Below are 17,697 nucleotides of genomic sequence, written 5' to 3'. Positions count from 1 at the left end.
TAATAGTGATTTTGTTTAATTTCAGTTTCTCCAGACCTCTCTGTGGTTTTACACATTGCTGACCTTGCTCCTCCTTCCTAAGCCTCTCTCTTTCGCCTCTTATGCCTCAGCTCTTTCATGTTTATCTCTTTCCACCTACAGACTTTTCTTCTTTTCCTCTGCTGTTTAAGAACCATTAGATTTTACTATGCTGTTAGATTCCATAATTGGTCATCTTATCACTTGAGTCACTCTTAGATGATCTCATCTACTCCTATGGCTCTATCACATAACTCAATCCAGCACGAACTTCCGTCTTGAGCTACAGACCCATATTCTGAATATCTTATTAAATCTTTTCATCTAGATGGCCAATAGGTCTCCCTCCCCACATTAAGACTCAGCTCAAGTACATTATCCTCTTGGAACTATTCTCTAACCCCTACCTATGAAGACTTAATGATAAAACTAAGAACTTTCTCCCCCCCAAAATACATTTATACAGATATATTAATATATATATACATTTAATTTCAAAGAGTTCTCAGACTTCTTTTAGTCCCAGCTTACAAATTCTTGCCTTATAGACCAAGTTGGGTATTTCCCTGTATTTCTCCAATCTCTAGCACACCACTTGACACAGTATGTTATAACCTCAATTACACACCCCCAACTTTTTAGTTTCTTAAAAGAGATGATATATTGTTCAATTTTACATTCTAGTCACAGATCAATGACTTTGGTTCTACCACAGAGAATTAAAATTCTACTGGATATTATAATAACAAAAAGAACAACTCAAACGTTAACATGTAAACAAATATTAAGAGGAAAGATTAGAAATGACAGTATATTCACATCATGTTACTCTGCCATTAACAATAAATATGAAGCATATGTAGCAATATGGAAAAATATCTGTTAAACCATGTTAAGTAAAAAAATATATAGTATATATACTAAAATAATAATTGTTTTGAAAAATTATGGAAAAGAGCCTGAAAGGAAAAAATTTTTTAAATATATTGACAGCACTGCAGAAAGTTAGAATGCATTAAAGTTGTTTAAAAATATTTTTATAGGACTTTTGCAAACTTAACAATAAGACAACAAAATGAATATATCCTCAAGGAATCTTTTCTAGATTCCAGGAACTAGTACTTGCCCACATTTACTCCTCTATCTTTCCATTAGACTATTCAACCTCTGTGAAGATTGGGAATGTTCCATTCTTGCTCAACACTATTCCCATAGCATCTAACACAGTGCCTGGGCAAACATTCATAAACAAGCACTCAAGAAACATTATTTAATAAGTAAATAATGTTTGAATTTTTAGTATATTTCTTTTAATTGCCAGAACTGAATGAGAAATTAGTTTTCCCATTACCTGTTCCCTAGTAAAATCAAAGGAGCACTCAGGAAAGTTAACTGACTGAGAAGGCCAAGGAACCTCTGGACTCGTCTGAGTGGCTTGAGTGACACTATGTTGTTTCTTCAGATCATACTTCTCACTGGTAAGCAGCACTGAATCACTTTTGACTTTTTTTTTCAAATCATTTCCAGTGTTAAGCATCTGAGAATCTGATTAAAGAAATAAAATGCTCAGATAACATTGTAAAATACATGATAAATATTAAGTTCTATTGTGAAAAATTAATTTAAAAAATATATAGATCTCTATTAGTATGAAGACATTATTATTAAATAGAAAAACAATAAAGTCAATAAAACCAAAAATTTGTTCATTGAAAAGATAAACAAAATCAACAAAAGTTTAAATTGACAAAAAGGAAGTTACTAGAATCAGAAATTAAAAAGGTGACATTACTATCAATCTTACAGAAATAAAAATGATTAAAAGGAATACTATGAAATAGTATGAAAAACAGTAAATTAGATAACTTAAATGAAACAGAATAATTATCCAAAATACAAACTACCAAAATGGACTCCGGAAGAAATGGACAATGCAAATACACATATAGCAGGTAAAGAGGTTGAATCAAGAATCAAAAAAACCAACCACAAATAAAATTAAAAATTAAAAATTAAAAAATTAAAAATAAATAAAAATTTAAAAAAAACAAAAAAACTAACCACAAACCAAAAGTCCACGCTCAGATGGCTTTAATGGTGAATTATATCAAACATTTAAATATATTATTTAAATATATTAATTATAAATCTTTACAAACTTTTCTAAAAATTGAAGAGGAGCATTTCTGAATTCATTATATGAAGCCAGACAAAGAAACCACAAGAAAAGTAAAATCAATATGCTTATAAATATGAACATAAAATCCTCAACAAAATATTAGCAAACTGAACCCAGCAATATATATAAATAATTATACACCATGGCCAAGTGCAATTTATCCCAGGAATGCAAGAGTGATTTAATATCCAAAAGTCAATTAATGTAATAAATCACATCAATACAATAAAACAAAAGCCACATGATCATTTCAATAGATGCAGAAAAAACTTCTGATAAAAGCAACACTTTCCCATGATAAAAACACTCTGCAGACTAGGAACAAAAGGAAACTTCCTCAATTTGATAAAGGGTGTCTACAAAAAACTCACAGTTAATACCATAGTTAATGGTAAGAAACTGGACGTTTTCCCACTAAAATCAGGAATAAGACAAAGATATTTGTTCTCACCATTTTTACTCAACATTGTCCTAGAGGTTCTAGCCAATGCAGTTAGGCAAACAAAGTAAAAGGAATCCAAGTTAGAAAGGATAAAATGAAACTATCTCTATTCACAGATGACATGATCTTGTATATAGAAAAAAAAAACAAAAACAACCCTAAAGAATCCACTAAAAAACTCCTAGAACTAACAAATGATTTTAGCAAGGTTGCAGGATACAAGGTCAATATACAAAAATCAATTGTTATTCTCAACACTTATAATTAACAAAACTGAAATTAAGAAAACAATTTATTTAAAATGTCATCAAAAAGAATAAAATACTTAGAAACAAATTTAACAAAAAAGTATAAAACTTATGCTCAGAAAACTACAAGTTTTCAGTAGTCTCTCTGAAATCAGCCATAGCAACATTTTTCTAGATAGGTCCTCTGAGGCAAGGGAAACAAAAGCAAAAATAAACTATTGGGACTACATCAAAATAAAATGTTTCTGCACAGCAAAGGAAACAATCAACAAAACTAAAAGGCATCCTATGGAATGGGAGAAGATATTTTTATTTATTTGTTTGTTTGTTTGTTTGAGAGAGAGACAGAGAGAGCATAAATGGGAGGGGCAGAGGGAGAGGGAGAATCTCAAGCAAACTCTGCGCTGAGCTTGGAGCCAGACGTGGGGCTTGATCTCACCACCCTGAGATCACGACCTGAGTTGAAACCAAAAGTCAGACATTTAACCAACTGTGCCATCCAGGCACCCCTGAGAGAAGATATTTACAAATGACATATCCAATAAAGGGTTAGTATCCAAAATATATAAAGAACTGATACAACTCAACACCCCAAATCCAAATAATCCAATTTAAAAATGGCAGAAAACATGAACAGACATTTCTCCAAACTAGACATCCAGATGGCCAACAGACACATGAAAGGATGCTCAACATCACTCATCATTATCAGGGAAATGCAAATCAAAACTACAATGAGGTATCACCTCATACCTGTCAGAATGGCTAAAATCAAACACATAAGAAACAGTTAAATGTTGAGGAGGATATGGAGAAAAAGAAACAGTTGTACACTGTTGATGGGAATGCAAACTGGTGCAGCCAATGTGGAAAACAGTACGGAAGTTTCTCAGAAAGTTAAAAATAGTACTACCCTTTGACCCAGTAATCACAGTACTGGGTATTTACCCCCCAAAACACAAAAACACTAATTCAAAGGGATACATGCACTTCTATGTTTATTGAAACATTATTTACAATAGCCAAACTATGAAAGCAGCCCAAGTGTCCATGGATAGAAAAATGGATAAAGAAGATGTGGTATATAGAATGGAATATTATCAGCCATAAAAAAGAATGAAATCTTGCCATTTGCAACAACATGGATAGAGCCAGACAGTATAATGTGAAGCAAAATAAGCCAGTCAGAGAAACACAAATACCATACGATCTCACACATGTGGAATTTAAGAAACAAAACAAATGAGCAAAGAAAAAAAGAGAGACAGACAAACCAAGAAACAGACTCTCAACTAGAGGAACAAACTGATGGTTACCAGCAGAGAGGTTGGTGGGGGGATAGGTGAAATAGGTGATGGGTATTAAAGAATATACTTATCATGATGAAATAAATAAACCCAAAACTATAACGATAAACCATTTCATACCCACAAGATGCCTATAATCGAAAAGTCATATAATAATGAGTGTTGGCAAACAAGTGAAGTTGGAACCCTCAAACACTGCTAGTGGAAAATATGTAGGATGGTGCAGCCACTCTGGAAAACAGTCTGGCAGTTCCTCAAATGATTAAAAATAGTTACCATATGTCCCAATAATTCTATTCTCAGATATATACCCAAGAGAAACAAAAACTTATACAAACATTTACAGTAGTATAATTCATAATCACCAAAAAGTAGAAAACAACCCAAATGTACATCAAGTAATGGATGGATAAACAAAATGTATATGCCCCATATAATAAATATATTATTTGGCCATACAAAGGAATGAAGTAATAATATACGCAACAACACTAATGAACTTTGATAATATCAAGTGAAAGAAGTCACAAAAGACAGTAATACTGTATGATTTCACTTATATGAAATGTCCAGGATAGGCAAATCTACAGAGATAAAAAGAAAATTAATGGTTGCCTAGGGTTGGAGAAGGATTGGGGAGAGACTGCTGGTAGGGATGGGAGTTTTTTTAGAGTGAAGAAAATGTTCTAAAACTGTGGTGATGATTGCACCATTTGTGAGCATACTAAATACCACTGAGTTATATATTTTATTTTACTATTTTTTTATTTTTATTTTTATTTTTTTTAAAGATTTTATTTATTTATTTGAGAGAGAGAATGAGATAGAGAGAGCATGAGAGGGGGGAGGGTCAGAGGGAGAAGCAGACTCCCTGCCGAGCAAGGAGCCCAATGTGGGACTCGATCCAGGGACTCCAGGATCATGACCTGAGCCGAAGGCAGTCGCTTAACCAACTGAGCCACCCAGGCGCCCTGAGTTATATATTTTAATTGGGTGAATGGTATGGTATGTGAATTATATCTCAAAAATGCTTTTATTAAAAAATAATTATAAAAAACAAGGCATGGAATATCTTCACACATCGACATATTTTCTTACTTTTTGGATTACACATAGAGCACTTTAGGTTGCAAGGGAACAGAAGCCCAACTCAAAAATTGCTTTTAAAAAAGAAAATGTACCTAAAACTAATGTAATACTATGTGTCAACTATGCTTCGTTAAAAAAAATAATAATAAAATAAAATAATGTTTTAAATAAAAAAGGAAAAATATTTGACTCTAACAGGGAGTCCAAGTGATGGTGCTTCAGTCATGGCTGGATACTGGGATTCATAAGATGTCTTCAGGACTGTCATTTTAGGAACCTGACTCTCTATTTCTCAAGTCCACTTTTCTTTTCCTTTGCGTTGGACCAGTTATATGATGGCAAAGGTGGCTCAAATAAATAAGTTCTACAGCCTGTGACCCTTTCTCTTTCAGTGTCCTTATCAATTCACAAAAAAGACTCAACACTTGGGTCACAGTCAACTCATGTACCCCTCACCATGTCCCAAAGGCTGAAGTCTTTTGACTTGTCAAGCTGTGTCCTATTCCCACTTTTTTGATAGGGTCACATGATTGTCAGGTCCACCAAAATAACATGAAATGAGAGAACGGCAGTTTGCCAAATCAAATTATATTGAGTGGACTAGGGAGCAGTAATTTTCCCCTTAAAAAGACTCCAAGAAGTGGATAGTTAAAGTCAAAGAACAGAAACATTTTTTTAAAGCTTTTGTTCACATTGCCAAATTATCCTCCCTTATGATTCTCTCAATTTTACCCCTATTCTATATACATATAAATTGGAATAGTTCTATCTACATGGTTAAGTGCCATCAAGTTGTGTTTTGGTCTGTTCTTGGCTTCATTTTACAGTGGTCTCAAATCAGAAACTATTTTTTATAATATTGTCTTGCATCAATTATGTTTTTAATAGTGTAAGTAGAAAAAAAAACTATAAAAACTGTTGTACTGGCTCCGACTAGCATACCATTCAGCTTGGTATTGACTGTAAGAGAAACCTAAAACACTAAACCATGGGAAAGCCAAGTTGTCCAGTCTTTCAACCATAAAAAACTAATAATTTAGTAATTTTATAACATACTTTCATTCTCAAACTTTTAAAGGAACAAAACTCCTTTCAAATGAAATATGACCCAGAACATTTATAATATAAACTAAAAATAAGAGCTGAGTTACACTGACTATAGTTAGGATAACAGACGACCCAGGACTTAATTCTATTTAGCTTACATCCTACTACATGGGATACTAAAAATAATGAAAAATCACAAAATCATTCTGAAACCCATTTATTTCAATCATTGGGCGATGGAATGAGAAAAATGGGAAGGAGAGGGACAGAAGGGAAGAAGAAGACATATGGGGAAAGGGAAAGAAGGAATGAGGTAGAGAAGGAGGGGGGAGAGATAGAGAGTGGAAGAGGTAGGGGAGGAAGGATGGGAAGAAAGGAAGAGGGATGTATGGGGTAAGGGGAGTTAAAGAGGGATGGTAAGTAGAGAGGGGGAGGTAGGAAGAGAAAAGGAAGAGAAAAAAGGAAGGAAATGGGAAGAAATGAAGGAAATGGGAAAAAAGGAAGGAAATGGGAAGAAAGGAAGGAGGAAGAATGTAAAGATGAGAAGGACTGGAGAGAGATGGGAAGAGAGAACCTGTGAATGAAGGGGGTGACTGGAGTCTATTATAGTAGAAAGGCGTATTTCTTTAAAAGAGCTTCTTTCAGGGGCGCCTGGGTGGCTCAGTTGGTTAAGCGACTGCTTTCGGCTCAGGTCATGATCCTGGAGTCCCGGGATCGAGCCCCGCATGGGGCTCCCTGCTCCGCGGGAAGCCTGCTTCTCCCTCTCCCACTCCCCCTGCTTGTGTTCCCTCTCTCGCTGTCTCTCTCTCTGTTGAAAAATAAATAAAATCTTTAAAAAAAAATTAAAAAAATAAATAAATAAATAAAAGAGCTTCTTTCAAGTTTTTAGGACAAATTTTGATGAACAAATCTATGCCACAGATGAAATATGCAGCATCTTACAGTAACCTACTTTTTCCCTAGCACAGGCTCTTTCAACTTGAAGAAGTCACTTGACCTGTCTAAACTTAAATTTCTTCATTTGCAAAATGGAGGTGATAAGAACACTTGCCTTATCTCAAAGGGTCTGGTAAGAATATTCAAATAGTAATCGTTAATAATACCACAGTAGGTATTGATAAATATTTGACTTTAAATATAGATTTTACTAGTTATTTGTTTATTCCAATAAAAGATTTCTGTTCATTTTTCTTCTCTGGTCATACAGACTCTTCAGAGTTTAGGTTTTACACCATTCACTAGGTTTCATAATCAAAAAAATCTTCCCACCTTCCCAGTTAGGAACCATTACAGCAATGATTCTAGGAGTGTGAATGGCAGAGTTGCCACTTTCTTACAATACTAAACATAGTCTTACCATAAGACCCAGCAATCACGTTCCTTGGTATTTACACAAAGGAGTTGAAACATGTCCACACAAAAACCTGCACATGGATGTGTATAGTAGTTTTATTTACAACTACCCCAAACTGGAAGAAACCACAAAGTTCCTGCACAGGTGAATGGATAAACTGTGATAAATAAATAAATGGATAAATATACAGTGAAATATTACTCAGCTCTAAAAAGGAATCAGCTATGAAGCCTTGAAAAAACAAAATGGAGGAATCTTTAATGTATATTAGTAAATGGAAAATGCCAATTTAGGAAGGCTACATACCATATGATTCCAACTATATGACATTCTGGAAAAGGTAAAAACTACAGAGGCAGTAGTAACACTGGGGTTGGGGTGGGGAGGGAGGATAAACAGGTAGAGTACAGAGGATTTTTTTTTTTTTAAAGATGTTATTTATTTATTTGAGAGAGAGAGTGAGAGAGAGAAAGAGCACAAAAGGGGGGAGCGGGAGAGGGAGAAGCAGACTCCCTGCTGAGCAGGGAGCCCGATGCGGGACTCGATCCCGGGACTCCAGGATCATGACCTGAGCCGAAGGCAGTCGCTTAACCAACTGAGCCACCCAGGCGCCCGAGTACAGAGGATTTTTAGGGCAGTGAAACTACTCTGTAGGTTACTAGAATGGTGGATATATATCATTATATGTTTGTCCAAACTTACAGACAGAATGTGTAACACCAAGAATGACTCTAATGTAAACTATGGACTTTGAGTGATAATGATGTGTCAATGTAGGTTCATCAATTGTAATACAAGTAACTCAGGTGGGAGGCTCTGTATCTGTGGGGGCAGCAGGTATATGGGAAATCTCTATACCTTCTGCTCAGTTTTGCTATAAACCTAAAAATTCTCTAAAAAGTAAACTCTAAAAAAACACCTCTCTGTCCCATTCTCTACTTTTAGTTTTAAATTTAATGTTATCTAATACTCATTTCCTTTTTCTTACCCTTTGGTATATATTTTCTCCCATCACCTATTTTCAGTGTTTTTGTCATTTTATTTAGAAGGACTATCTTCTTGCTGCACATAACCTGTAATTTTTTCCCCTAACACTATCTTAGTGCCTCTGTCTTTTAACAAAGGAATTTAAACCATTCATATTTACTACAATGACTTCATTGCTGTATTCTAATTTAATGTTTTCTACTTACCATACTTCCTTTTTATTCCATTTTTAACTTTCTGCATTTTATTAGATATTTTTTTAAGATTTATTTATTTGAGAGAGAGAGTGAGCGAGAGAGAGAGCACAAGCGGGGGGAGGGGCAGAGGGAGAGGGAAGGCAGACCCCCTCTGAGCAGGGAGCCCAACATGGGGCTCTATCCCAGGACCCTGGGATCATGACCTGAGCTGAAGGCAGATGCTCAACTGATTGAGGCGCCCAGGCACCCTGTGCCTTTTGTTAGATTAACTGGATATTTTCATCCAGGTTTTTCCCCAGTCCTAACAGTTTAAAGATTATTCATTATCTTTGGTCATCTAAGGTTATATATACAATATCAGCACATATTATTTAAATACACATGGTTCTATCAAAGTCTAGTGTAATTTCCCCTCAAAAGGACAAAAACTTAAAAAAAAAAAGACAAAAAAGATAGCACAATTTTATTTCCCTATTCCCTTCCTTTTCCCCCACTGCAACCTCTCATAGAGGTCATTTAGAATTTTAGTTACACAATAAAACCAATTTTCCTTATACATGAACAAATATTTAGACTTAACTCCGAGTTTTACCATTTTCTTTACTTATTGCTGTTCCTTATTAATTTTTCATTTTAACTAAGCAATTCTTCCCATTAAACAAAAATTGTCCTTACTTTTGCCTTTAAAATAAAAGGTTCAAATTATATTCCCAAGAACTTTGAAGATATTACTTAACTGTCTTTTAGCATCCAATGTTGCCAATGTAGAGTCTGATGCAAATAAATCTGATTTTCATCCTTTTTCTTTTTCTCTCTAGATTTTAAGACTTTTCTCTTTATCCTCAGTATTATGAAATGTCACGAATATGTCTAAGTAAGAGTTGTTTTTCACTCACTCTGCTCTACACTTAGTTGGCTCTATCAGTTTGAAGGCCTATTTCTTCCTTCAAATTTGGGACATTTCATTACTTCTTTGATGATGTTTTCTATTTCTTTTTATCCTGTTCTCTCTTTCTGGAACTCTTTAGATACATGTTAGAATTTCAGGCTCTATCCTTCATGTGTGTGTGTGTGTGTGTGGCCTCCTGAACACCACAGGTCAAAAAAAGATGTTTCAGGATGCCTGAGTGGCTTAGTTGGTTAAGTGTCTGCCTTCAGCTCAGGTCATGGTCCCAGGGTCCTGGGATCAAGTCCTGCAAGAGCTCCTTGCTCAGCAGGGAGCCTGCTTCTCCCTCTCTGCTTGTATTCTCTCTCTCTGACAAATAAATAAATAAATCTTAAGAAAAAGAGAGATGTGTTTCTCCTACTAAATGCTCTCCCACCCAATCCATGCACCTCAGCATCTTTATAGATTCCTTTCCCCTAGACTTCTTTCCCTGTTCCGATGGCCTAAGATACCCCCTGCACACTGAACTGTGTTTTGCTAGAACTACAGACCTTGGAGCTCCTTTGCCTATTTTTTCTTTTACTCTTTCCCTATTGTTTGTCTTTCTTAATGGTTATCTCAGTGTTTTCACTATACTTTTTAAATTTGTTTTTACCCCCTTCCCCGCCTTTTTAGAATATACTTTGTTCAGTCTTCTATATCTGTGCTATCCAAACAGCAGCCATTTATCAACATGTGGCTATTAAGATTCAAATTAATTAAATATTAAATAAAATTCAAATCTAGTTCCTTAGTGGTACTGGCCACATTTCAAGTGCTCAATAGCCACTTCATTATAGATTACAGAACATTTCCATGAGCATGAAGTTATACTGGACATTGTTGTTCTAGACAATCTATTCAACCTTTAGCTATGTCCATTGTTTTTAAGCTGTCTTTATTCACCCAGTCATTGAACAAGTATATTTTTTGAAGATCTTCTAGGTAAGAGAGTATTTTAGCAGATAGGGATAGCAATGTACCAAATGAATTCCTGCTTTCATGTAACTTACATTCTACTCAATAAATAAGAAAGAATATAGTATATCAAAAGATTCTAAGCATTCACTGAGAACAATAAAGCAGGGTTAGGGAGAAAAGGAGCTGTTGAGGATGGCAGAAGGATGGATGCATGAAAATCTCTATAAGGGGAGATGTGACCAGAGATTTGCAGAAAGTAATGAAGCGGGGCATGGGGATATCTGAGAGAAGAGAATTCCAGGCAAAAGTAGTAGGAAGTAAAAACACCCTGAGATAGGAGTACGTCTCTGACAGGAGGCCAGAGTGACAGGAGTGAATGGTGCAAAGAGGGAGAATAGCAGGAAGTAAGGACAGAAAAAAGCAAAGAACAAGATCATGCCAGACTTTTTAAGCCCCTGGAAAGATCCCGGTAATTTTAATTGGCTTGAGAAAGGAAGCCAGTGGAGGGTCGTTAGCTGAGAAGTTATTTGATATAAATTACATTTTAAAAATGGCACTCTGGTTGCTGGGTCAACAATAGTGTATGGAAACAAAGGCAGAAGACACACAACTTAGGAATTAATTATAATAATTCAAGCAGATTTGAAAGTGCTAGTGTTACAGATGGTGGGAAAAGGTCCAACTCTGGTTATCTCTTAAAGATAGAGCTGGTGGGTTTTAGGTAAGCTATTATTTTCTATTTCAAAGACAAGACTTAATTCTCAAAGGTTTTTAACTGGTTATTTTCCATAAGGCTTGTTCTTATTTTATGAACTCAAAATCCTATCATATATCTGTAAAAGTCTCCACTTTTCCTTAGCATCAACTGTATTACTCATTTGTTTTATGTCTCTTACTGATTTTTGAAGTAGGCATTTTGTCATTTATTTCACCCATCCAACATCAGAATCCTTTTCTGTATTTGAAGAATTTCATACTTTTTGAGTTTTTTTGAGAGTAAAATCTCCTTCCTTCAATAAATGTTTGAAAATCTACCAAAATTTCCAGATTCCTTTTCATGCATGTGACCCAGCTATTGCCAATCAAATTGTACTCACCCTAGATTTCCCTCAGATACTAAAGAAGGAAAGGAAGAGAACTTTCTCTTTCTGGGGACAGCAGTGACAGTAGAAGCAAGGTCAAGTTCCTAAATAAAAAAGCTCAAACACTGATGGCTGCAGCAGATGCAGTAAAGCTGGATTTATTCAACAATAGTGACAATAGTGCAAAATGTAAAATCAAGTGTCCAGTGTCAGGCAGCAGTGTTTCCCATCACACCAGGTAACACTGTACTCATGGATCTGGAAGGTAAACCATGAGGTTGGTTCCCCAGATCTCTCTTGATTCTAAAATATATTTAAGAGCTTTGTTAAAAAATACTTCACATAAAAAAATAATTCACATGTCCCATTTATCCATTTAGAGTACCTGACCCATAGGTTTTTAGTATGCTCACCAATGGTACCACCATCACCATGATCACTTTTAGAATTTTTTTTTTAAGATTTATTTATTTATTTGAGAGACAGAAAAGAGAGTGAAGAAGCAGGGGGAGGGGTAGAAGGAGAAGCAGACTCCCCGCTGAGCCGGGATCCCGACAAGAGGGATCGATCCCAGGCTCTGGGATCCTGACCTGAGCCGAAGGTAGACGCTTAACCAACTGAGCCACCCAGGCACTCATTTTCATCACCCTCAAAATCCACTGTACCTATTAGCAGTCTCTCCCCATTCCTTTCATCCCACCCACCAGCCCTAGGCAACCACTACTTTCTGTCTTTACAGATTTGCCACTTCTGGGCATTTCATGTAAATGGAATCATATAATATGTGATCTTTCCTGACTGGCTTCCTTCATTTAGCAAAATGTTTTCAAAGCTTCCATATTATAACATGTATTAGTACTTCGTTTTTTTTATTGCTGAATAATAATCCATTGTATGGATATATCACATTTTCCTTGTCCATTCATAGCATAATATTTGGATTGTTTCCACTTCTAGGCTATTATGAATACTGTACTTGTCAACATCAATATTCGTGTACAAGTTTTTGAGTGGACCTCTGTTCTTACTTCTCTTGAGTGGAATTGCTGGGTCGTAAGTAACGGTTTAAAACTTTCTGAGTTACTGCCAAATTATTTCCCAAGCACCCACACCATTTTACAAGCCCAGCAATGTAGGAGGGTTCCAATTTCTGCACATCCTCCCACCACTTGTTATCATCATCTGTCTTTTTGATTAGTCATCTTAGTGGGTTTGAAGTGTTATCTCATTGTGGTTTTGATTTACATTTCTATAATGGCTAATGATGTCAAGCATCTTTTCATGTGCTTTTGGCCGGCCATTTTTATATATTCATCAGAGAAATATCTGTTCAAATCTTTGCCTATTTTAAAATTAGGTTACTTATCTTTTTCAGTTTCTGTTCATTTGCTCATTTGTTTTTCAAGGAACATTTAATAACAATGTAGATAACATATACTTATCTAATGTGGTACTTTTTTATCACTGAAGCTAAAGCAAAACATCCTGTTTATTAGGTAAAAAGGGCCTGCTTAATGTGTGTACACTGCAGTGCAATATAAAACATACTAATTATAATTTCAAAACTTCAGAATTTGAGTGTCAGCATTCTCTCTTTTTTTCATATGGGAAAAGAAAATGCTTTTGAAAATCACTTGAGAGGCACCTGGGTGGCTCAGTTGGTTAAGCGTCTGCCTTTGGCTCAGGTCATGATCCTGGAGTCCCGGGATCGAGCCTCGCATCAAGCCCTGCATCGGGCTCCCCACTCAGCAGGGAGTCTGCTTCTCCCTCTGACCCTCACCTTACTTGTGCTCTCTCTCCAATAATTAAATAAAAGGAAGGAAGGAAGGAAGGAAGGAAGGAAGGAAGGAAGGAAGAAGGAAGGAAGATAAAAAGAAAATCACTTGGACTTGGACAAAATTCCACAGCTATTTTCTTAGGATCACTCTGTAGGGTCTTCATGATTCAGATGACACAAGGGAAGCTTCAATTCAACATTTTAGAGAAGACATTCCAGCTCGCATGATCTCATCAGTCAGGATAATGTTGGTGGCAGTCACCATGCAGGAGTGAAGAAGCTGTCTCTTTACACAATAGTTATCCCATATGCCTACTTCAGCTGCTACCACTGGCTCACCTATGTTCAAGTACACACCCACAAGCTGACTTTATTCTGAATGTTCTGCTTGAACTTTAACTAGTGTTTCCTGAAGGTCAAAACCAGAATTCTGAACAAGAACCTTGGGAATAATGAGCAGTGCATCGGCAAATGCTTGAACTCCCAAGTTGGGCCTTGCCCTTTATACTGAGTTTATATTTAATCAAGCTTCTGCCATTGCTACTTCACTGCACCAGTACCTGGAACTACACAGTCATCATCAGTAGCACTTTTAACAGCCCTCAAACCATCTCTTACTGCATCTTTGGTTTGAGTGTGTGCTTATTTGGCCCTTTGACCAACAATGTGACAGAGCAAGGATTGTTACATTTCTCTTCTCAAAAGTATACTCATAGACAAGTCCTGCATGTCCCAAACAAACAGGATTTAGGTCATTAAAAGAATTTAGAGCTACTTCACTGCAAGCAAGACTCAGCCTTTCCATATTTCTCCTTTTAGCTCTACACAGAGCTACTCTGCTTTCTTTTGCAATAGCTTCTAAGGAAAAGGTGTCAATTCCCTTTTGATTAGTAACAACAAATCCTTTATCTGAATCATGCAGACTTCCTTTTTCAGTTGTTATTTTTTTAACTCTATCTTCAATGAATTTTCTTTCAGCTTTTACAAGTTTCTCTCTTCTGCACACTTGTAAAAAAAAAAAAAGCCAGAATTCACTTTTATTTTTTCATATTCTAATTACACTTTGCATATGAGGATGTATGCATTTTCTACCTTTTTTTTCATATCAGGATGCCATGCCCCATGGTCCAAAATAAGACCTTTGATTAAGCTTGTATTGGTTTCAGATTTATGTTTCACCTCCATGGTCTCAAACATGAAGAGGTCCCAATAGGTTCATCTTGTTTTTTAAAGACCAAAATGGAGTCCACTACAGCCTGTTAAGACAAGTTCACCATGCACTTTAGTATGTAGAGATGTTCTGGCCACATCTCTTAAGTGTTTCCCTGTCCATTTCTTTGCTTACTTTGACTTTTCCAAAAACTGAAGTACCTTTTCCTTTACAGCTTCATATTCTTCTGCTGTTATTCTGGGACAAAGACTTTCAGAAACGTAGAGATCTGCTTCTTTCAGAAATGCTCTCCAATGATTAGGACATGGAAATGGTACCACCACCAATTATGTCATCCTGGGGTGTTACTACTTTGGCTACTGAGGAGGCTGTTGGGTGTTGAATTTGCATTTCACGAAGCAGCACCAGCAATAAGCACGTCCTGCAACCCCTGGGCCACGCTGATGTTGACTGCCAGGGCTACCTGGGCTCCGGCCACCTCAGCCATGGAGTTCAGAGTCTTCATGGCTGCCACAGCTACCCAGCACAGGAAGAGGAGGAGACCCGGCATGCGGAGTGCCCAAAGCCATCTCCCTATCTTTTTCAGTTTTGTGTTAGAAGAGTTCTTTATACAGTCCGGATACCAGGCCCTTACCAGATATATGACTTATAAATATTTCTTCCATCCTGTGGACTGTCTTTTCATGCTCCTGACAGTATATTCATCTACATTTTTCTTTCTTTTTTTTTTTTAAAGATTTTATTTATTTATTTATTAGAGAGCGAGAGAGAGAAACAGCATGAGAGGGGAGAGGGTCAGAGGGAGAAGCAGGTTCCCCGCCAAGCCGGGAGCCAGATGCGGAACTCATCTACATTTTTCTTTTGTCATTTATGCTTTTGGTGTGGCATCTGAGAAGGCTTCCTAACCCAGGGTCATTAAGATTTATTCTTAAGGTTTTTTTTAAGGATTTTATATAGTTTTACCTCTTTTAAGATTTCTGATCCACAAAGAGTACATTTTTGTGGATGATATAAGGAAGAGGTCTAGCTTCATTCATGTGGATATCATGTAGTTTCAGCACCATTTGTGGGAAAGGCTATTCTTTCCCACATTGAATTGTCTTGGCACCATTGTCAAAAATCAGTTAATCATAAATGTAAGAGTTTATTTCTGGTCTCTTAATTCTATTCCATTCCAATAATCTTTATAAAACTCCTTTTCTACTCAATTAGCTAGAGTATATTTCTTGCTTACAATCATGACTACTGCCTGTTTACAATCAATCAAATTTATGACAATTCTTGGACGTATGCTTAACCCATTTTCTTGACTATGGATGCTGTTTCGATGTGCCATAGTTGACAGCCAGTGATGGGGTTGGGGAGAGAGAGGTTGTGCTGCTGGGGTGAGAGATACCAAGTTTGTCAACTAGGTATAACACAATCATTCCCTTCCTGGGGCCTGGCAGCTGTAAAATCTACCCTCCATGTTGTAGTCTATATGCAAACCTCCCTAAAGTCTGCTATTTGGTAAAAGCATAGGAAAGGGTCCCAAAAAGAAGTGCCTACATTGTTCACCTTATTGCCTCAGGGATCTATTCTAATTTCAGCATTCTGTTTGGAAGATTTCTCCTGTTTTTGAGGAGAAAATTCTCCTGTACTCTCTTGGCCCCCCTTCTCACTTATTCACAGGGGAGAAGGTATGACTTACCTGATTGATGAGCTTAGAAAAAGGAACTGTGTATGTGATTCAGTCTCTCCTCACTTTGGTATAAGCCTTGCCTGCAAAAAGGATGCATTCTATTCTGCTTTCTCTACAAGTCAGACCTGCAGTTTTGGGACCTGAAGTATTTGGAGGAAAGAGACATACAGCAAACCTATCTTCTTAGAGTAAGCTATTTGCTCCATGTGAGCTTTTATCAGAAAAGAAGCTGACATTTTTATCTGTGTTGGTCTGACTTCTTTGTTTGCTCTATTGATCCCAAACTCCAGAGGGTAGACTCATTGATTAGGACTTCCCCACAAACTGCTCCTACCTTAGCAACAGTTCTCTCTTAGATGGGTTTATGGCTACAGACTTTTCTGGTTTGCCTTTTTGGATTGCTCTCTGTGCTCTTTTAAGGATTTCTGACCCACTGATGGTACTTATTTTTCTTTTGCAGTACTGTTATGACTTTATTCTTCTTTTAACATGTCATTTCATGAGGTTCTGATAGATGAAATAGATGCATAGATCAGTCCCTGATATTTTACTCTCAAGTAGCTACTAACAAAGTGAGACTAGACTACCTAAGTATAACAAGTCAAGCTCCTTCCTCTATTCCACTCCACCTTGTAAGATATAGCCCTTAGAGACCTTAAAAATCTTGTTAGAATGGAGATACTAATTCTTAAATCAAGATACTAAAGCAGAACTAAATACATAGCAATATACTGTTAGTAACTAATGTATGGAGAATAAGTACCCAAGAATAAGAAGTCACATCAGGTTATAAGAACAGTTAATTGAAAAGAAGCTTGAGATAATCTTGAAAGGAAACATACAATTCTAATGAGAAATAACAAGGCAAATAAGAACACAGAAATGGAAAAGTGCATGAAGAATTCCATTACAGGAGTATACCAAGCTTGTTGACTATATATAAAAGAATAGTGGGAAACAAAGTTAAGAAAGAGATCAAGTAAGAGACCCAAGTGAGCTCAAGAGCCATGTAAGACCAGAAAAGCCTCTGTCACTTTCATTCAAAACACATCTGTAGAACAGGTATTAAATCAACTGTGGATGAGTTATTTCTGAAGTAAGAGATCCATACACAGATGATATTTTATTGCAAAGTACTAAAAGTGTCCCTCAATCATTTACTACCACATACGTATATATTTATAAACAGGAAGTATGAGTAAACAATCAGCATATAAATAATTTAATTTTAAATTTCAGCAGGTATTCAATTACAATGTTTTTCATATATAC

The 17,697-nt window shown here is 36.2% G+C and overlaps 1 protein-coding gene and 1 pseudogene across 5 annotated transcripts in view; both read right to left on the bottom strand.

The window, feature by feature from the left end:
- BLTP3B (bridge-like lipid transfer protein family member 3B) overlaps positions 1-17,697 on the bottom strand; it is a 120,705-nt gene that overhangs the window by 13,996 nt on the left and 89,012 nt on the right. For 4 of the 5 annotated variants that reach the window (XM_045872770.3, XM_045872769.3, XM_045872773.3 and 1 more), the window contains one exon: positions 1,370-1,563. In XM_045872770.3, the coding sequence (XP_045728726.1) occupies positions 1,370-1,563 (194 nt within the window). Of the gene's footprint in view, positions 1-1,369; positions 1,564-17,697 lie in introns of those variants that run through there. The other variant, XR_010411378.1, reaches the window with a different exon arrangement.
- Positions 1,469-17,685, bottom strand: LOC123843390 (T-complex protein 1 subunit zeta-like; annotated as a pseudogene).

Source organism: Mirounga angustirostris, unplaced genomic scaffold (genome assembly GCF_029215605.1).
Source record: "Mirounga angustirostris isolate CCGP_5_RB_7025 unplaced genomic scaffold, mMirAng1.0.hap1 SCAF_5, whole genome shotgun sequence".
NCBI classification, from domain to species: Eukaryota; Metazoa; Chordata; class Mammalia; order Carnivora; family Phocidae; genus Mirounga; species Mirounga angustirostris.
Note: the sequence above shows the minus strand (reverse complement) of the source record. Positions and strands in the feature narration are given on the sequence as shown.